Source organism: Ahaetulla prasina, chromosome 1 (assembly GCF_028640845.1).
Source record: "Ahaetulla prasina isolate Xishuangbanna chromosome 1, ASM2864084v1, whole genome shotgun sequence".
NCBI classification, from domain to species: Eukaryota; Metazoa; Chordata; class Lepidosauria; order Squamata; family Colubridae; genus Ahaetulla; species Ahaetulla prasina.
Window position 1 is genome coordinate 206,786,912 of NC_080539.1, and position 22,608 is coordinate 206,809,519.

At 35.1% G+C, this 22,608-nt stretch overlaps 1 protein-coding gene across 6 annotated transcripts in view; it reads right to left on the minus strand.

Annotated features, from left to right (window-relative positions):
• GULP1 (GULP PTB domain containing engulfment adaptor 1) overlaps positions 1-22,608 on the minus strand; it is a 160,277-nt gene that overhangs the window by 39,224 nt on the left and 98,445 nt on the right. For all 6 annotated transcript variants that reach the window (XM_058189024.1, XM_058189033.1, XM_058189014.1 and 3 more), the window contains one exon: positions 13,672-13,733. In XM_058189024.1, the coding sequence (XP_058045007.1) occupies positions 13,672-13,733 (62 nt within the window). The remainder of the gene's footprint in view (positions 1-13,671; positions 13,734-22,608) is intronic.

Sequence of the window (22,608 nt, forward strand, 5' to 3'; positions counted from 1 at the left end):
CAAAACCTTTGTTGTTTTGTGATCTGCTGAAGGATTTTGCCCAATATCAATAGCAAGCACATAAACCTGTAGTTTCCTAGGTGCTGCTTCTTCACTTTTTGGAAAATAGGAACAACAATAGCCTCTACTTGACCTTGAATTTTCTAGGATTCTCAATGAGTACAGAGAATGGTTCTGCAATTATTTCTACTTTCATACCGTAGTGTAGTTCTTGTGGCTCTGGAGACTTAAACTCATTTAGATTAGCTAAAATTTTCTTCATTTGCTCCTTGCCAATCAAGTTTCAAGCTTCAGTTCACTCTGCCTTCCCCCATGGCAAAATGAAGGGTAACCAAGAGTTTGTTCACCTTCTGAAAGAAAACTGATGGAAAATAAAAATTGAAATGTTCTGCCAGATTACTAGCTCTCTTCTTTTTCTTTGGTTTCTGACATACTTAAATACTTTTTCTTGCAATTTTTGCTAGCCTAACCTAAAGTAACAAGATTTTAGTGATGGCAAAGCGGGGGGGGGAGGGGCTGCGCATGCGCGCTGAGTCTTGCCACCTGCCTGAAGGAGGAGGAGGGGCTGCTGCTTCTCGGCTCTTCCAGGCAGGCTCGGCTCTCCTCTCGGCTCTTCCAGGCAGGCTCGGTTCTCCTTGGCTCTCCTCTTGGCTCTTTTCTTCCTCTCGGGTGAAGTCAAGTGGCGTCTCTCCTCCCTCTCGCGCCCCCTTTTCCACCACTCCCCCTTCTCTGCCTCCTCCTCTTGCGTTGCCGCCTCCCATTTTCAGAATGGGAGTGAAACAAAAAAAGTCGGGACTTTTTGGAATTGCCGCGGGACAAATTATTAAAAAGCGGTACTGTCCCGCCAAAAGCGGGACATCTGGTCACTATAGCCTAACCTCATACTGGACTTATCTCACATTAAATCTACAATTTTTGCAAACTACTTTGTAAGAATTTCTAGCATGAGCAAAAATAACTGACGCATCTAAACAGTGTCATTTACTTAGGTAAGGTATCACTGCTCAGGTAGACTGAATTGCTATTAAAGTTAGAAGGGATTTTAATAATTAGATATGGATTTTTTTCCCTTGTACAATGTACAAGAATCTTGTTTTTCTTCCAACTTTGGGAAAAGAACAACAATAAGCTCCATTTTATATATAAAAAAATAAATCACTGAAAACATAATCTTGTAAACATGTATTCAGAAATTTGACTCAGTTAAGAGATATCCATATAAGATAACGCAATCTTTCAGTAATCTGTTGATCTCTTAGGGTTCTTTTGTAAGATGAAAAGGAAATCATACTAGTAGTAGGATGGTATAGTGATAATAGAAAAAAAAAACAATGGTTTGTGTATTGTCTTCCTACAGTATATAAGCAGTAATGCCATGGAGGAAAAATTGTTTTGTGACGGTGTCTTATGTACGAATTCAGCCCTGAATGGACTTAAAAATGTATCCCATTATTCTAAAAAACATGTTTATGAAAAACCCCAAACATCTATTGAGGTGAGCTCTTTCAGCGAGTCCGTTCTGATATATTTATGCACAATAACACTGTAAAGCAAGATATGCACTCTCTTTCACACACACATAAACTGTGGGTAACACGAGGATACTGGGAAACTTAAGAGGGGGAAAAATGAAACCATTCATAATTACAACTATTACCTTGAAAAGGCACTGGGCTTGCATCAATATTTTATACTGAATCTTCAAAAACACTCTAATAATATCATAGAACCTACATGAGACATATTTCATGATGTGTCACGTACATAAATCTGCTTTTTTAACTGATATGCTTACAGTAAGCAAAAGGAATAATTGAATCTAAAGAACACGTGAAGAGAAAATATCCTGATTAAATATTTCAGCTTCAAGAATGATTCATGCATAGCAATAATTTAAGGCGTTATATGTCATAGGATCACCAGAGCCATGATATAGCTTCTAGGAAATTGATGGTTATTAGTTTGGCTGAAATGAGAGTTCAACCAGGCTCAAAAGATGACAAAGCAGTACTAAAGTTTTCAGGAAACAGTAGCTGTACATATTTATGACCCACTACGTCTCTTTGGTCTTCCTGTGAGTGTATGTGAGGTTTACAAATATAAACTATAAAAAGAAAAATAAAGTTTACTGTAGAATACTTTGACAGGATAAATAGGAATTCATTAATGTTTTTGCTGAGAACAAATGCAGTGTATATATAAAATCTGATAGTAAGAACTGAGCTTCCTCATGATAAACAGCTATAGATATACTGTAGATATAATTTTTTTTATCTGTCAAACAAGCTCCAACTATATGCATCACTGGTATTAGGTACAGGTAGTCCTTGCTTATAGAAGCCCTTAAGTGAAACTGAGATTGTGCTTACAACCTTATTTCAACTTTGTTTTGTTTGACAGTCTGCAAAAGTTGTAAATGTGAGGATTTCTCACAAGGTTTTTGGTCATGGTTGCTAAACAAGGTAGTTGCTAAACAAGGACTACCGTAAAAGTACAAGATATAGAACATTAGGCTACAATAGTTAAAAAATATAACCTAATTTTAAAATGTCATTTACATATTAAAGATTACTTGGATTTATTTCAGAATTATCTCTCATGGGAGTTGTTGAGAAATGTAAAACTGTAAAACTGAACAATGAACAATCACTTAGGTAATGATCGTAATACATTTTGAGCTCATCCCTCTCAACCGAGCTGAGAAAAGGACATGAACATCAGAATCAGAAATAGATTGGCTAACACAATCCCCCCACTCGCCGAGAACAATTACTGAAAAATCATTTCTGAACATAGTAGAGCTAGGAGAAACAATGGTGTTAAATTTAACAGAATAACAGAGTTGGAAGAGATCTTGCAGGTGTTCTAGTCCAACCCCCTACTCAGGCAGGAAACCCTATACCATTTCAGACAAATGGTTGTCCAATCTCTTCTTAAAAATTTCCAGTGTTGAAGCATTCACAATTTCTGGAGGCAAGTCATTCTACTGATTAATTGTTCTATCAAGAAATTTTTCTTTAGTTCTAGGTTGCTTCTCTTCTTGATTAGTTTCTATCCATTGCTTCTTGTCATGCCTTCAGGTGCTTTAGAATCTGCTATTTTTGTATTATTCAATTCCAGACTCAATTCTATTCTTTGGACAGCTGCTTTTTAAACTTTGTTTCATCTGGGAACATTACCATGCTTGAAACACATGTATGGTAGTACAATTTATTTTGAATTAAGGTTTCCAATTAGCTCCTAAGGAATAATGATTTTACAGCTTGAATAGAATAGAATAGAATAGAATAGAATAGAATAGAATAGAATAGAATAGGAATAGAATTTTTATTGGCCAAGTGTGATTGGACACACAAGGAATTTGTCTTGGTGCATATGCTCTCAGTGTACATAAAAGAAAGGATACCTTCATCAAGGTACAACACTTAATGATAGTCACAGGCTACAAATAAGCAATCAGGAAACAATCAACATCAATATAAATCATAAGGATTACCAGCAACAAAGTTACATTCATACAGTCACAAGTGGAAGGAGATGGGTGATGGGAACAATGAGAAAATTAATAGTGGAGATTTAGTAAATAGTTTGACAGTGTTGAGGGAATTATTTGTTTAGCAGAGTGATGGTGTTCGGGGAAAAAACTGTTCTTGTGTCTAGTTGTTCTGGTGTGCAGTGCTCTATAGCGTCGTTTTGAGGCTAGGAGTTGAAACAGTTTATGTCCAGGATGTGAGGGATCTGTAAATATTTTCACGGCCGCCTTCTTGATTCGTGCAGTATACAGGTCCTCAATGAAAGGCAGGTTGTTAGCAATTATTTTTTCTGCAGTTCTAATTATCCTCTGAAGTCTGTGTCTGGGTTGCAGAACCAAACCAGACAGTTATAGAGGTGCAAATGACAGACTCAATAATTCCTCTGTAGAACTGAATCAGCAGCACCTTGGGCAGTTTGAGCTTTCTGAGTTGGCGCAGAAAGAACATTCTTTGCTGTCCTTTTTTGATGATGTTTTTGATGTTAGTTGTCCATTTTAGATCTTGCGATATGGTAGAACCTAGAAATTTGATTTTATAGCACAGAATGTGGCATAGAACAGCGAACATCCTTTATTTTGTGCCAGACTACTGCAGAATATGGATGAAACACACTTTTAATATAAAGAAAAAACACGTTTCTACCTTCTTCTGAACCTCAGCATTGTCTTCTTCTATTCCCAGAACTTTGGTGTGGGGATCGTGGGATGGAACCTGCCTTTCTAAGTTAATTACTATGTCGCAACTATATGGATTATTTTATAAAGTTATTAATTCAAAGGATGCAAGTGGCAATTGAGTGTTTCAGAAAATCTGGACATAAAACAGCTAAATGGGGTCCTTGTTAAAACAGAATAATGACCATAAGAACTGAATCCACCTGGCTGCAGTACTGTAATGATTTTTCTTGAATCCTTTCTGTGTCAGTAACTACCACCAAAATAGAGACCAAGGAATAACAACAAAAAATGAGATAAGTTTCTATTTACCTAAAATGGAGGCTTAATCATGGAATTCCAGTCCAAAAATTGTCAGTCTATGACTAGCGTTTTATTATTTGTGCCAAAATGAACAAAGCCAATGCACAAAGGAAAAAAAAGTTTTGTCATGCTTATTGCTGATTTGCATAAAGTCCCTCTGATGGGGATGGGAAAGCACTTGGATTAGTAACTGACCATTCTCTTTATACATGCTGTCCGAATCAAAACCTGTGGGGCAAAAGAGAAAATCATGGACACAGGCCTTTCAGGTACCAACTAAAGAACAAAGAAGGCCATCCAGAAATTTTGAGGATGCATAGAAGAGGTATACTCCCTTTAATTTGTGAGTGCAATGTTTACTTGTCATTTTGAGAATACTATGGGTGCTGCCTGAGCAGGGTGGCTGCTGTGCTCAAAAGAATAAGAGATATCCATGACAGACAGCACTGGACTACACAGGTGCCCTGATTTGGGAACCTCCAAGGTTGCTATTCCCAGAAGCAAAGGCCAGAAAAATATGAAAATAGAACCAATCAAATGGCTAGCATATCTCACCACTATAAAAATAGCTTGGAGTAGGTCCTCTTCAGTCATAGGGCAGGAGGAGTTTGTTGAAGGGAGTCTCTGTACATTAATTACTCCATTAGATAAAGCTTGAGCACCCACCTGATTAACTTGATGTATTAAAAATAGGATTATGATTACAGTGTATCAGCTGAGTCCTGAAGCACTTTCTCTGTTAAATGAAGGAAGAGAGGAACTCTCATCTAAGAAGAGATGGGATTTTAGCAGCTCACATGGAGAATCCTCCCAAACAGAATGGATTATTTGAGCCAAGCTCCAGATTCAGGAATGAGTCAAACAATCAGACTTATTTGAGGCTGTATGGTCTAATATCAGAATCTTGGATCTGGTCTTCGAAGTGAATTAGACCATCTCTGGACAGCTCTAGATATACACCCCAGGTAGTTGCACAAATTTACAGATAAAAATCTAATCAGGTTTATGCAGGTAAAATTTTTTCCTTGCATTTGCCCAAAACAGGTTTGTGCAAAGTAGAGAGGAAAGAAAAAAAAAGAAAAGAAAAAAGAAAAAAAAGTGAGTTTTGAAACATGAATGTAGCCATACATTGACCATTTATCATGGACAGCTTTTTCATTATCATTATCTCATTCTCTCTCTCTCTCTCTCTCTGTCTTTCCATGAGGGGTCATAAAAATCCATTTATCATTTTAGGCAGGTTGTGATATTGCCAGGTTCAAGAAGCCCTGCTGTGTATAGAAAGCTACTATGTCATTAAAAACAATGATATATTAGTTTCTGTGAAGCAAAATAACAGCACTATTGATTTTAATGGGAGAGCGAAGCAGAAGTTTAATGGTATTTAATTGACCAGTTTGTGGCTTAAAGTTACAGCCAATGTAACAAAGTTAAAAAAAAATATTTTCCTGTGCTGCAGTTACCTATCTGATTCATCATAGTATGTTTGATTTTAGTGAATTTCAGCCAATTTAAGCCATCTGAACATCACTCTTAGTTATTGTATTGTGGAGGAATAGAAAATAACTCCTAAATATAGGAAATGAGTTTTATAAACATCTTTTATTTTTTTTAATTGATATAAGTGAATAAAATGCTGGGCTATTATAAAATATCATAAAATATTTCCTATAACAAAATTCACTTTTACTCCTGTCTAATAAATCAAAAGAAATTAAACAGCCTACAAAGACAGCCTCTGAATAACTAAAAATGCCAAAAATTATGAATTTAGAATTCACAAGGTAGGTTTAAACTTTCAGTAGTATTTGAACTAACACATATGGAAAGTGAAAACGTCCTTAGAAACTTGATTCATGTTGATTTTTTTCTTTACAATTGCTACTTCTGAAAAATGAAAGCCCTTTAGGTATAAACACATTATCATTTGCATTAATTTATGAAAATGTATGGAATGTCTGTGGATTTCCTTGTATATTATAGAGCAGGGCTGTCAAACTCATGGCCTGCAGGCCAGATGCTGGCCACGCCTAGTTTATCGAAGAGGAAAAGAATTCTAATACGTCACATGATGATGCTGTGACGACGCGAGTTTGACGCCCCTGCTATAGAAATATGAATTGTCTCAAACACACACACACACACAAAATACAATACAAATATTCCAACACAAATATACAATAAAATGCTCACTTCTTTTTCCAACAACTATTAAATATCATTGATTTTGCAGATGAGGATTGAAGAAACGAATTACATGCACATCTCTTTGCATAAGATGCCACCAAAACAGCTTATTCCAGTTGTTCAATGTCCTGATAATGTCTTTGGCTAGAGACTAAACAGGCCAGATGTGGGAACTGGCATTTCTTTAATTCCATTCTAGAAGAACACTTTAAAGACAAGAGAAGTAGTCCCATTGTGAACTTTTCCCAGTGCAAATCCCAACCCATCCACCTCACTGTCATTAGTTTGATAGGAAAAGGATGGTGGTGGTAATGGAAAGATAACTGCAATTTCTTTCTTGCGTTGATCCTTCTATTATGTGTATACTTTAATTAGAAGAAATAGTACAATGAAAAAAAATTCAATGTCTTCTTCATGTCATCCCCATTCTCTAAATTAAGATTGCAAAAGATTTGACTTCTGGGTTGTACGTAGTGTGGTAGGCCTTAGTGTTTCTCATCCCATTTTTTCTTTTCTGCAACCACCCGTGGATTTTCCAGTTGTTCTCCATTTCATTTCCTCTGCAGTGTTTACTTGCCAGTTTTCTTTGAGTCTTGTTTCTGCCTATTCATGAATATGATCCCTAAACTGTCATATAATGGAACTATATAGCCCTTAAGCTAATGAACGCTATACACTGTTCCTTCCAAGCAGTGCACTCAATCTAAACATTACTTTTCATTTGCTTCAAAGACTCTGAAATATTTGTGTTTCTGTGTATACCTTCAAGTCAATTTTTGACTCCCAGCAATTGCCTGAATTAGTCCCTGTAATTTTCTTTGCAAGTTTTTGTTCTTCAGAAATGGTTTGCAATTGTCCACTTCCTAAAACTCAGCCTCAGAAGGAGTGACCTTAAGAGACTCCAAACTGGCTTCATACCTAAAGTGGGACTAGAAATCACATTTCCCAGGTTTAGTGTGATGCCTTAACCATACCCTACTAAAAACTGCCTCTCCTGAAGCATTTGAATCATGTACTGGTATTAATATTTCTATTCCACTGTAAATCAGAAGATAGATGATTTCCAAAATACTCAACCTTAGCTTTGACTCTAAAATGGAGAGAGGGAATTTGGAACCAATTTCCATGGAAAAATTGCTGGTCTTGACCATATGTTCTGATTCTGCACATATGTTCTCAGCGAAAGCTAGTCTTTTGTCTGTTTATAAAATGCTCTAGCATGTTGTAAAGAATGGAGCTACAACCTATTCACCAAAAAGAAGAAATATGTCATTAGCAATTTATACTAAATGTCATTGTGAGAAAGGAACATACTAGACCAACACAGAATCAGAATGACTGTGTGATTGTTGAATGACCAATCATGGCACCTTAGAATACGGACAAATCTTTGTGGTTAATAATTACAGTAAAGGCAAAGGTTTACCCGACTCACTGGAGAAGAGCCTAATGCTGGGAAAGATTGAGGGCAAAAGAAGAACGGGACAACAGAGAACGAGGTGGCTGAATGGAGTCACTGAAGCAGTCAGCGTGAGCTTAAATGGACTCCAGAGGATGGTAGAGGACAGGAAGGCCTGGAGGAATGTTGTCCATGGGGTCACGATGGGTCGGACATGACTTCACAACTAATAACAAAGGTAAAGGTAAAGGTTCCCCTCGCACATATGTGCTAGTCGTGCCCGACTCTAGGGGGTGGTTCTCATCTCCATTTCAAAGCCGAAGAGCCAGCACTGTCCAAAGACATCTCCATGGTCATGTGGCCAGCATGACTAAATGCCAAAGGCGCACGGAATGCTGTTACCTTCCTAACAAAGATGGTCCCTATTTTTCAACTTGCATTTTTTACGTGCTTTTGAACTGTTAGGTTGGCAGAAGCTGGGACAAGTAACGGGAGCTCACCCCGTTATGCGGCACTAGGGATTTGAACCACTGAACTGCCGACCTTTCAATCGACAAGCTCAGCATCTTAGCCACTGAGCCACTGTGTCCCACATATACCTACAGTACATCCAAACTTTTTTGCCTGTTTGTCACTCATGAGTCTAGGCAGGTATTTATTAGCTAATCTAACCTACTAAAATTTTTACTTTATAAAAAAAGGTACCATCATCATTTATATTTCCATCTCATTCTCTTTCCCTATACATATTTCAGAAGCAGCACAATATTGTGGAGTCTTTATGCAAAGGAAACAATTCTTTGTGAAAACAATTGTTTCCTTTGCAATAAAAACACCTCAATCTGTCTGTCTAAAACATATGGATCTTATTTCCCATAGGAACTACTACCATTGCAAATTTCTCCAAACCCTGTCCCCCGTGTACTGCTTCTAGAAATGTTTGCACATCTTATTCATATAGAGATCTAGTTTTCTCTTAATGTTCATCTATAACTTGGTGAAAAATAAGAAAACAAGTTTTAACTATTTTACATCCATAGCCACTGTGTATAATCAAGCTCTTTATTCTTCATTACCTTACCTCAAAGTTTGTTATCATATTTCTGGTTCATAGCCCATCTTAACATAACATAACATAACATCAGAGTTGGAAGGGACCTTGGAGGCCTTCTAGTCCAACCCCCTGCCCAGGCAGGAAACCCTACACCATCTCAGTCAGATGGTTATCCAACATTTTCTTAAAAATTTCCAGTGTTGGAGCATTCACAACTTCTGCAGGCAAGTCGTTCCACTGATTAATTGTTCTAACTGTCAGGAAATTTCTCCTTAGTTCTAAGTTGCTTCTTTCCTTGATCAGTTTCCACCCATTGCTTCTTGTTCTACCCTCAGGTGCTCTGGAGAACAGCCCAACTCCCACTTCTCTGTGGCAGCCCCTGAGATATTGGAACACTGCTATCATGTCTCCCCTAGTCCTTCTTTTTGTTAAACTAGACATACCCAGTTCCTGCAACCGTTCTTCATATGTTTTATCCTCCAGTCCCCTAATCATCTTTGTTGCTCTTCTCTGCACTCTTTCTAGAGTCTCAACATCTTTTTTACATCTTCAAAGTGACCTGACGAAAATGAGCTATTTCTGGAGTTCCAGACTAGGGCCCTGAACTGAATTGGACTATTTCTGGCATACCAGTAATAATAAGTATTTTATGTAGCAATGCATTCAAATACTTACTTCTATCTCTTATGTTTGAAATGGTACAGTTGCGCAATGAATAAGTTTTACAAAGCTTCAAAATTAATTAAGCTTCATGACTACATTTTACTTTGGCAGCAAAATATCCAATGAATGTTTATTGTACATTAACATTGTTCTTACCATCCAATCTCCCTTTCATTATAGCATACTGTGCTTATGTTTGCCAAAATAATTGCAGCTTTATTTCTAAGTGCTTTCCAAGTACCAGATGTTGTTTGCCTGCAACCAATTTTCTATAAAAAGTCTATACAGACTTGTATTCTTTTCAAAAAAACAAAAAAAAATACCCAAGAAGATTGTTAGTGTAATAGGTTGATTAAATCAGAAGCTAACCAACTATTTTGGGGCTCAATATAAATTTATAATGTGTAGTTCCCAGAAACAGATCATGATTACATATGAAATATGCACTTTCATAAATTATAAATGTTAACTTTATATTTAATTTGGACACTGTATTTCTATATTTCTAAGGTTATACCTAAGATTCCTATGATCCTAAATTAATTACAGTACTTTATCCTATCATTTATTCTTCTCTCCTGAATGGACATAGTGAACTTGAGGATTCATAGTTTTGAAAAGGCATGTTACACATGAAATCTATTTCTCTGTTTTATGAACTTAAAATTCTAGTTTAATTCTCTTGGATCTGGAGAAGTGTTGCATCCAGTTTCTGATCCAGTAACCCATAGTAAAATAGTTGCTTATTTTGCTGTAATACTATTTCTGATTGATTTCAGTGATTCTCACACAACGTGAACTTTAAAAATGAAGATAAAGGTGAAATATTGTCGTATTTCCCCCTCATATACTTAAGAAGGAAGAAAGATTTTTTTTAAAAAAATATTTTTTTTCTTACTCATACATTACCTATAAGGATACATATATAAAATTTTACTTAGACCTGATGCACAGACAGAAGAAAGGAAAAGCCATGCAAATACAATGGATGAAAATGTTTTAAAAAAACAGTTACAAAAAACAATGGGAAGAATTGCGAACTAAATCTGTAAAGCATACAAGTTATAACCTAAAGGAAAATTGGTACGAAATGTTCTACAGATTTTTCCAACTCTATAAATATTTAAGATAATAACAAATGTTGGAGGTGCCCTGAAAGAGAAGGAACGTTTTATTACATGTGGAAAGGTGAATATAGTACAAGGCAGAATATTTTGGAATTAAAATTTGAAATGAAACCATAACTTTTCTTACTAGGTACAGTCTCAGAAAAAATCAACCAGAAACAAGAAAATTTAACAAGACATTGCATATACTCATAGGTTCAAGTTTATGGTCACTCACTCGGTCAACAGCCACACTCAAATCACTTTTGTATTTAAAAAGTCAAATATCTGTATCAATATCAATAAATAAAAGTCAATAATTTGTATCAATAAATTGTAATTAATATTGATACAATATTTTCCCCCTTTTCTTTATTTCCAAAACTCCAGGTTATCTAAACAACACAATATTAATACTTTACGAATATTTTATTGAAATAATGGAGTTCTGTGAATTCTTGCGATTTCAAGCTCATTAGCTGATCCTATATCTGTGGTTAGCTATTAGTTTCCAGATCTACAGTATGTACAGTATGTGCAGATGGTTTCTATTGATATTAATTAATTAATATTCATGATATGTGCATAACAGAAAATACAGTCAATGAGATTTTTTCCCCTTAATCTTCAAACAGGTAGTATTCCACTGCTAACATATTTTATTTACTGTCGTGCACTTTTTTATTTATTGCAGTACCATTTCCAACATAATCAGCTAAAGGTCCATAAAGATTTTATATGCATGACATTTTCCTATCCAAACATAGCATATAAGGAGGAAGAGACTGGAAATGAATCTTTAAAAGCTGGCTTTTAAAGACACTCTCCCTGCTGTAATGGACAAAGTTAATTTCTCTCATGTAAACAGGAGGCTGCATTTTCTTCCAGCTACCAAATAGTTTTGAAAGTTTTTGTTTTGTATACTAATAGACTCTTTGATGGGCAATTGAAGCTTCCTTGTTCCTCATCATTTTGATTACGAGGCTTATTTCTGTGCTTCAAACAGCAACAAAAAAGGAAGCTGAAGTTCTGTCTCCACTCTGATAATCCTGATCAATAACTTTTTTCTATTAATAGTAAGAAAACTATACTATTGATTGTATGGAAAGAACTACAGTGGAACGGTTGATAATTAAATTCTCTCCTGTCCAATGACTTTGAGCAGGGTAATTATTTATATACTGTGAAAGAGCCAAACTATTGCTCATTCTGCCATCTGGATAGGCAATAGGAAATGCTGGGTCAAAGGAGGACTAGTAATTCTTACAAAAGAGAAGACACATGAATCCATCAACTGCATTTTCGAGGGAATAAAATTCACAAGGGAAGAGGAAATAACAACATGATACCCTTATCAGCAGAGGCAACGATGGCAAATTAGAAACATAAGTCTATTATAAAAGCACCCACACCAACCAAGTGCTCACTACCAAAGTAACAACCCAAACTCCCATAAGAGAAGCTCTGCAAGAACATTACTTAAATGAGTATAAACACATTGCAGCAACCCTAAACATCAGAAAAATAATCATCTATATATCTTCCAACAAAATGGATACTCACACCTCTTTATTAAAAGTCCCTGGCCATTAACACATTACTGCACAACCAACCCAGCTGTTAAAAGGATAATATTGCCATACATCAAAAACACCTCAGAAAGCACCAACAGACTATCATAACTGCATGTCATTAGTATAGCACACATACCAACAAAGCCCTGAAAAACATGTTAAGTAAACCAAAAGACCCAGTAGCCTAGAACAAAAAACAAGAGTCATCTATAATCTACAGTATAAAGACTGTGACAACCACTATGTAGGACAGACTGGCAGAAATTAGCAGAAGGCATCCATGAACAGCAACTACCAGTAGCAATCAGAAGAGATGATGAAAACTCCTTAATTTCATGACACATGGATAGATTTAACCATAGTTTCAACTGAGAAGCTATGAGCAACCTAGACTAAGCCACTCAGACCAAACCATTCAGATGGTACTTGGACAAATTTGCCATCAAATGGCCACATAGGGATAAATAACATCTACATACCATTCAAAAGAGACAGTCAAAAAACTAATAAGGAAACAAAGACACCATTACACCTCCTCACCAGCAATGAACACCCAGATAAGCAGAGAGTAACACCAATATTAATATTAGATTAATAATCAAACAGTAAACAATACCCCAATTAAGGGACTACCAACTCAGACAAATAATCAGGCAGTAAACAACAGCCCACTCTGGGCTGTTCAGGGAACTACCCAGACCATTCCCACCAAAGCAAATAGGGCAAGTCACTTGTATATAAACAGAGCAAATCCTACTCTCTTCTAGCACTGATGATGTTGCCTAGTTGGGTAATGAAATGTCTGCAAGAAAACAACCAAACTCAGAAAGCACAAAGGACTCCATATCTTACAAAAGAAAATGAAAAATGTCTGAATATTATGAAGGGATAGTTCCTGGTCCTAGAAATAAATGTGGCCTTCAGCCTAATTTCAAAAGGCCTCTGCAATACTATTTCAAACTCTGATAAGAACTATCTCAATCTTTCCCAGATTCTTTTATTGTTTAAAAGGGAGGAAAAAAGATATTACTTGCACTTTGTTTCTCTTCTTTTACCATATGAACCCAACAAATTACCCGCTGAAAGAATGAAGTCTTTAGTAATTACAACAACGGTCTGATTTAGACAATTGCTAGCTATCAAGTTAGTAGAAACAAGTTAGCAGACACACACCTCACCTTTGCATTGTAAGGAATATAGTGCTTTGATAAAGCTTCAGGAGTGTGCATCCATGTCTTATCTGCAAAAGGAAAAAATACACATAATTAAGACTTAGTTACTAGACATGCACACAAGGAAAACACATACAATAGGTATTTGCATCTATATATACCAAAGCATAAAATATACCTATTACGTATTATATATCTATATACACCTCACAGAAAGTTCCCAGAGATTTCCAAAGACTATTCAGTCTTCAATCTCCATTTATGTGTCACAATATCTAATTCCTGAAATGTGTATTCAATTGCGTGATACTTATTCAAAAGAGGTTAGCAGTGGTTGTTAAGCAAGCTCTGGAGACTTTATATACCTTTCTATATAAAGGTATATATACCAACCTTTCATTTCCTGTATCCAACTGATATGCTTTGGATCCTAACTGACAGGTTAGATAAGAAAGAATTTGTTACTATGAGAAGGAAAGGAGGTAGACGGGGTTTATTTTTACACCATATGTCCAGTATCACTGACTGACTCTTATCCTTGTCCAATCAGAATTCTGCCAAATGCTTACTGGCTTCTTATAACAAAGAAAGACAAAAATTTCTAAACAGATTATACTCAGTTGTGTCCAACCACTAACACACAGTACATGTACTCGGGTAACAAATAGTTCTAACCAGTCCTGCAATTTGTTTATTGTGTTTATGCAGCTTTTAAAAATAGAAAATAGAAATCATTATAGCTTTTACCACTGAGACTGCATATTAGCTCTCCCTGATACTTTAAGCTGAAAAAGAATTCAGCTCACAAAGAGAAAAGGCAATTTCAATAGCAGCTAAAGGGCCATTTGAATGCCACATTAAGCTCTACAGACACAATCCAGTGAAAATAAATCTCCTTTTTAAGATAAATCTTTCAAAGACAGAAAATCAAGTTTATTACGGCTGCATTATGTCATTCAAGCATTTTCATGAATAAATTATTTAAATATGAATTGATGTTATGTGAACAGTTAACGTTCAATTAAAAAAGAGCATGAGATCTCATTGCCTGCCCTTAATACAGAACACAGAAAGATTTGTAGATTTGATCTTCTCTTGATTTCCAATAGAATACATTCCTACTCTAACACTAAATCTTCTAGTGTGGCATAGCTGCAATTTATAAAATCTCTCTAGAAAAGCTGTAATGTCAGGAAGGTTTAGTAGTCGGTGTAAATGATGGATGACTGCATCTTACAGAGCCAAACCTAAATTATTGGCTTCCTGGTTTATTTATTCCTTTACTCCTTGTTAACCACTCAAAGCATATGTTTGAGATGTGTGGCCATGTAAATTGAATAAATGAATAAATAATACAAAACATATTGTCCAAGAATTGGCAGAGCCAAGGCAATGAAGACATGAAAATGAAACATTTATGAGTGTGATCCAATCAATTTTTTTGGTAATTATTCTGATTTTTATAATTTTGCATACATACAAGTCTTCAATTGTATGTATTTAAACCAATTTGAATGTAGAAATTTAGTTTAGTTTTGCTAGCCTACTTTGATTTAGACAAATGAAACCCATTATTGATCAATGAAAGAACATGGTGATCTTTCAGATTTCACCAGGACAATGCGACAATGGAAAAATGATATCAGGGCAACTGGAATCCATCAATGCTGGCTGATTATTATTGGACATTGCAACAAGAGTACAAACAAAAATCAGTAGCAAAACACTCTTAGCCCCGTTAAAGCCATGCACCATGTCAGAACCTTTACGTGATTACATATTTTATAGTCATTAAAAGTTAATTTAATATTTCTCAAGATTTCTATGTGATACACCCAGGAAGAAAAACTTTTGAAAAAAATCATGGTCCAGTATTATTTTCTAAAATGGTTCCAAAATCGTGATATAATATATCTGGAAAATTGTATTTTGATTTTTTTTCTTGTGCTAAATTCAGATCTAAATGTGTTTTATCTTTTCCTATGGTAAAAGGTAAATATCACTTGTCTGTCACTACTTATAGGCAGTACTGTATTAACAACTATAACATATAGTTACATCTGAATTTAGATAAATGTTATTAGCTTCAGAAACACCTAAATTATTAGAAATGATTTTTAAGTCTTCAGCCAAGAAAGTCCACAATTAGTCTTTATAAATAACACTTACTGAGAAATCAGTTTGGTATAAACACCTTTGAAGCTGAATGGGATAAAGAATTGTAGATCCCCATTTTGTCTGGACCATAGAAAACTATTTATGTAAAAAAAATTAAATAGATCTTACACTATGGTTCATTCAACTGCAACAATATAATGTATTTTGGACACTGGCCTTCATTATTTTGCACAAAAAAATTCATAAATCACTGTGTTGGAGATAAAATGAGTATAAATGCTTCATTAAAATGTCTCTTTGTCATGTCAAAGAATTGCTATATTCTGAAAGGGAATCATTACTTTTATTAAATGAACTTTGAAATGAGATTTAATATTTTTGGATGTCCACATTCTTTTGAACTATTATCTTATAAATGGAAATTGTCATCTGAACAAAGAAAATAAACTCTCCATGCCACGCTTCTAAAAGATTTGTCCTCAAACAATGGAAAGATAAATTGTATGGTTTCAATCACTCAGTAGTTTAAAGACCCCTGAATGAGTTGCTTACAAATGTAAATCATGTAGAGACAATTATAATGAAATATGCTATTTTTATTGAAACTATTGTATATTTCACATTCTTATCTAAATGTATGGGATGTTCTTGTATGTATGTATGTATGTATGTATGTATGTATGTATGTATGTATGTGTATGTATGGGTCTGTTCTATTGTTCCTAATTTGATAATATTGCATACGCCTAATACAAATATGGTCCATCTTATATTGAAAAGGAATAGAACAAAACCTTACAGTTTATCCGCAAAAAACAACCAACCAACCAACCAACCAACCAATTAACCAACTAACCAACCAACCACCCTTAAGTATGTTCCTGTAAAAGTATCTGATAAAATGCAACCCTAGTGCAACAATGCTAAGTATCAAAACTACTATTATATATTGCCTCCAGCTGGTGAAACTGTGGTGGAAATATACAGTATCCTGTGGAACTTTGCTTTAGTACACCCATTATAGTTAGCAAACTATGGCTAAGTTTATTTATCAATGATAAGCATAATTGGTATACAGGTTGTCCTCAATTTACAATCGATTGCTTAGAGGATTAAAAAAATAGTTACTTATGATCTATTATCAAAGCTACGACTGTCCCATCACTCCCACAGTTACATGATTACAGTTCAGGCTCTTGGCAACAGGCTCATATTTAAAACCAGTTGCACACACAATTGTGTTTGCAATATTTTTTGCCACTTTCTAGCGAAAAATATCCATCAGATAAGCTGCATTTGGACTTTCAACCATATGATTTGCTTAATGACATTCTAAAAACAGTCATAAAATTGAGTCTGGTCATGTTCTTAGCTGAAACATGGTTGTAAGTTGACGACTTCCTATAGTTTGTACTTGTGGTTTGTACTACTTCTTAATGTTATTCACTAAATCATTATTGCTTAACTAATAATTATTTAAAAGTTATTCTGTGCTATGAGGGAACTAGTATTCCTTTCTTTACTATGTACTTAAAATAATAAACCATGAAAATAAACCATTGGCCATTTTTACAGGAATTTCAATGGCATAAATAAAAGGTACCAATTTTTTAAATAGAATTTATAAAATAGTGTAATTTACAATAGAACCTAATGCATAAAATTGGTCACACACAGACACAGTCTGAAAGTAGTTTAGAGCTTCCAACAGCAACCTGAATTAATATTCCAGATTATAAATAGTTTCTGCATCAAAATTGCAGAAAGTTGCATTCCAAAGTGCCAGTATGTCACCCCATCTACCCACCTTGGTAAGTAGTGACTTTGACAAGTAGATTAGATAAAAAGTTCTCTTTTCTCAACAAATTGACCAGAACAGGAAACTGAGCCAATTAAATAAGTAAATAAATATTTGAACTTTTGTACAGATAGCCCTCACTTAATGACCACAAGTAGGACTGGCAGCTCTATCCCTCAGTGATTCAGTCACTAAGCAAAACATTGTGTGACTGTAATGCATTTACAACTTCACTTCTGCTGCATTCATAAAGGAAGCTATCAGGTGACCATAACTTGCCAGTTTACTGCTAATATAAAAAACAACTGAACATTTCCATTTGCAAAAAGTGGAAAACATTCAACTTCCTAGTCCTAGAGGTGCTTTTTCAGGAGGCAACTGGACTTTCTTGTTTTTTTATTTGAAGCCATTTCGCTTCTCATCCAAGAAGCTTCTTCAGCTCTGACTGGATGGTGGGGAATGGAAAGATTTATATTACTTACAGACAGCTGCTCATTTGCATCCTTTTAGAGGGTCTTTGAAGCATTTGGAGGTTTATCCGTTATAGTCAGGGTTACTTGAGTAGTGGTAATGGTTCCTGTAGTCTGCAAATTTTTTTCTCTGGAAATCCGTTCATATTCCTACACCATGCATTCAAAGGGTTTTCAACCCAAATTGGATAGTTAAAAGTCTGTATGTCTAGATGACTGAGAATCCTCTACATTCAACTTCCTACTGGTTATTCTAAGCCTAAGGCATAGTGAAAAACTCAAGAACATCAAATTCCCTTAATGGTTTATTATTCAATTTTTTTCTAGTTTACTAATAATTTTAAAGCACTGAGGCAAACGGTAGCCACGGCATTTTTCATTTTAAAATCATAGTATTTTAATGACACTATCAGCAAAGAGGTACAACTTCACAAATTTTATGAAAGTAGGGATTCAACGTATGCATGGGCAACTTCACCAATTAAAAACTATTTGCAGGGAAGTGCTTTCAGTGGGTATTTCCTGCAATACATTTCACTTTAGAGAGACCCAGGCTCATCCTTTGCCAAGGCTCTAAAAGCCTTATCTTCCATGTGCAGATATCTGCTTCTTTTACAGAAGGCTAGCTTTTGTAAATGGATTTATGTGGCAGCTTATTAAAATGACAAAATGTTGTTAATTTAAGCACTGGCAACTGCTTATTGGATTCCTTGCTCATCTGGTTGTTTAGTGCTATAGTCGGATTTTTAAAGAAATCTGTATGTCTAACAAACTCTCACAGACTCAAAAGCTTCCACTGGCAAAATTAAATATGGGGTGATGGATGAATTCATAGGTAAAAATACCCACTGATGAGATCCAAATTAATTCCTTCTCTTTGCCGATACATGAATTAGTTATGCAAATTATCTTCTATGCAGAAGGTGAAGCATATTATATATGAAATACCTAGCAAACTTTTGAGATTTCAAAATCTCTGGATCAAGCAGAGCCTTCACAAAGCATTTGGGATTAGACAGTTTAGAAACAAAGTAGGTAAAATATAAGGTAAGATAAGGTAAAGTAAGGTAAGGAAGGTTAGTTAAGGTAGAGATGCATCCCACTGATCTTTCAAATAACTTAATGTCCAAAATAATTAATTCCATGGAAAGTCTCTTTATGACATTGAAGGTGATAACAAGAGTCAGACAAATATGTCAGAGACCAAGAAAAGAAGACAAGAATAAACAGGTCACAAGAGAGAAAACTGCCTTAGCATCTTTCACAATGTGCATCACATTCAGCCAAATTCTAAATCCAAATTCTAAATCTGAATTACCTCTGTTTCAAAAGATTTGTGGGTTTTCCACAGGCATATTGGATCTACTGCAAATGCCCCTAAATGTTCCAAAAATATCCCATGCAGCAAAACAGTGGCTGAGTTCACATCTAATACCAAGCCTTTTTGACCAAGTTGGTGGAATGAGTCGCAATGATTTGCATATTACACTAAATTATAACAGCTGGTTCACCCAGAACAATATGGGAGACACAAAGAAACCATACTAGAGTATGATATATGAATCTCAGTACTGTCTTATCTCAGGAAGCCAACCATCTTTCCAAGTCTTCATCTTTCCACAGATATAAAAACTGGCAAGGTAAAGGATAGGTGGGAGGGAGTCAGATGAGAATAGTCTCAAAATGTTGCCAACAACCTGACTAGGTGGCTCAGTGGCTAAGACACTGAACTCGTCGATCAGAAAGGTCGGCGGTTCGAATCCCTAATACAGGTCTCCTATGTGAGCAGATTGGACTAGATGAGCTCCAAGGTCCCTTACAATACTGTCACTGTTAACTTGTTAACATTAATTATATTTCACATATAATATTTGGACTCTTCCATCATGAATTCAGTTTTTATAAAAATGGTCAGTACAATTATGTACCATCTCATTTAGTTTGTCTCCTCCAAAAAAGATCAAACAATATTTAGGACTTTCCTTTAAACAGACTGCTACCTGGTGCCACTGGTACCTCCTTTCATAATTAAATGATCAGAAGGACATGGATAAAAAGGGACTCCCTTTCCACAAATGATAGTTAAATAAATTGCAGGACAGAGAACATTCCAATGCTACTGTCATCATAGGAAGGCTCGCTACTTTAGAGAAAGTCCACCAAATGGTATTGAACAGTTTCCCCTAAGAAGAAGCAGAAAATTGTTATAAACAAATTTGTTTAAAAATATTTTTATTTCCTGATGACTTTTATGTTTATCTCCTTTCCTTTGTATTCCAACTTGTTTTCCTTCTGGATTGCTGTTTTAATCCCAATTATTACTCTCTGTAAGGTATCTCCAATAGCCTATAGCTTTAGTAAATAAACAAGTTAATTATTCTTGAACAGGCTTTTTATCTTCATTTCTAGACTGATCCCCTGGGAAGAGAAGTGTTCTTTTAAAAATTTAAATTCCAGGGCCCCAAAGTGATACATCAAGTACATCAATTTTTTTTTAGTCTGTACTTCTGAAAATTTTATTACAAGTCTATACAAACACAGCTATATTCCATACTTTCTACTGAAGGCATCCTATGTAATTCCTTACTTCTTATATTAAATTGTAGTCATTGTCCCCTATTTTCAGAAATTTCCATAATTCACAATCATTGTGCTATGGATTTTTTCAAAATTATATCATTTAAATTTGAGAGCATATGCACGAAGACAAATTCCTTGTATGTTCAATCACACTTGGCCAATAAAAATTTCTATTCTATTCTATTCTATTCTATTCTATTCTATTCTATTCTATTCTATTCTATTCTATTCTATTCTATTCTAAAGCTGGAGATTATTATAGGAGTTGTAAGTGAACTGATTTTTTTCCACTTAGTTCTGACCTTGCATGTGATTGCAATTTTTTCAGGCTACGCCACTCTCTAACGGGTCAATACATCAAATTATATTTAATGTCACTGCATATAACTCCTACATTATAAAATCCAATATGAGTGCAATTTCTGCCTTTGCAAAAAGGTACCCTCTTTTTTTGGAGCGGGGGAGGTTGTCTTATAGCCTCCAACATCCTGCTAAGCCCGAAAGTATTATTAAGCAATGTAAGATAATTTCATCATCAATGCGTATGTCCTTTAGCTAATTTAACAGTTTTGAACTTTCAAAGTGCATCTTTGAATGCCATAAACTTTAAAAATAGCGGTGCAAAATTAACAGTCTAACCAGATAAAAGCAGTCCCCCCTCCGATAGTGTTGCTAAGCAGGCAAGACAAAAAGAATATAAGTGGGCTGCTTCACTCTGGCTCATGGGTTGGGTTGGTTGTTGGATTCCAAGCTTTGCGCATCTTCTAATAAGTCCATGCATGCTGCTTGTTGATATGTTTCCAATTTTTATGGCAAATCCATCCTTTTAAAGATAAACAAATGCTAGCAATACTAATATTTACAAAGGAGATGAACACCACGGTTGCCGCCCCCCCCCTTTTTCTTTTTCCAGCACTTCAAGGTATGTTGCTACAACTGCAGTTCCTGCTGTTTAGCAACTGAATAAAGGGGAAACATAACTGCTAATTATGAAGGTTTTTTTTGGGGGGAGGGCAGGTAGGTGTTTTATTTTGGCAGAAGCTATAAAGAAAGCTAACAGCTTCGGTATTGTTTTCCTCATTATTTTTTCTTCAGAAACAACATCATGAAAACCACATGCAAATTATATTAACTGAGCAAATAAATGGCAGAATCCACACAATAAATAGCCACAAAGCAATGCTAAGGAATGTTGTTCCCAACAGGGTAACTTTAGATTCTCTGTTCCATCTGATTTTACTTTTTAAAGATTCTTTCAATTCAAAACAATAAACGTGGCATACCGTATTTCCAAGAAAATATCTGACATCCATCTAGACTCCAGGGGCATTCTTTTTTTTAATAAAATGTAATGTAGTATACACTAAGCTACATATCTTGTTTGCTTGGAAATATGCCAAATTACCTGGCTCCCACCAAAACATAGCGATCCTGGGGCAGTGGACAGTATCTTAGGAAGCACAGGAAGCAAAGTTATTTATTAGATTTATACCCCACCTTTATTTAGTACAAATCAATTTGCCTTCTAGTATATATTTTATCACTTGCAAGTTCACCAAGGCAGTCATTTTGCTAGAGTGCCTACGGTTTTTGAGTTATGCCTTCCAAACCTCAAAGGCTGGAGATATCTAATTTAGAATATCTAAAATTTCTAGCCATTAGCTCTTAATTTTTGCACTGTGATTTTAATTTTATTTTAAAAAGCAAGCATACCTTTTTCAAGCTATGATTGCAATGTATAGCTTACTCATTAGCTGAAGCAATTTATTGCTTATTCATTTTACTATTTAATCATAAAATTCAAAACAAAGTTGTATTTTCTATTTGAGATATAAAAGTGAAATATTTTTACCATCTTCTGTTATTAAAAATCAATCACTATACCCATAAAAATAAATTCAATCTGCCTTGGGGTTGAGAATGCTAAAATACCAGTATATAATTATGTCTTATTTTTTAAAATTTGGCATATTTGTC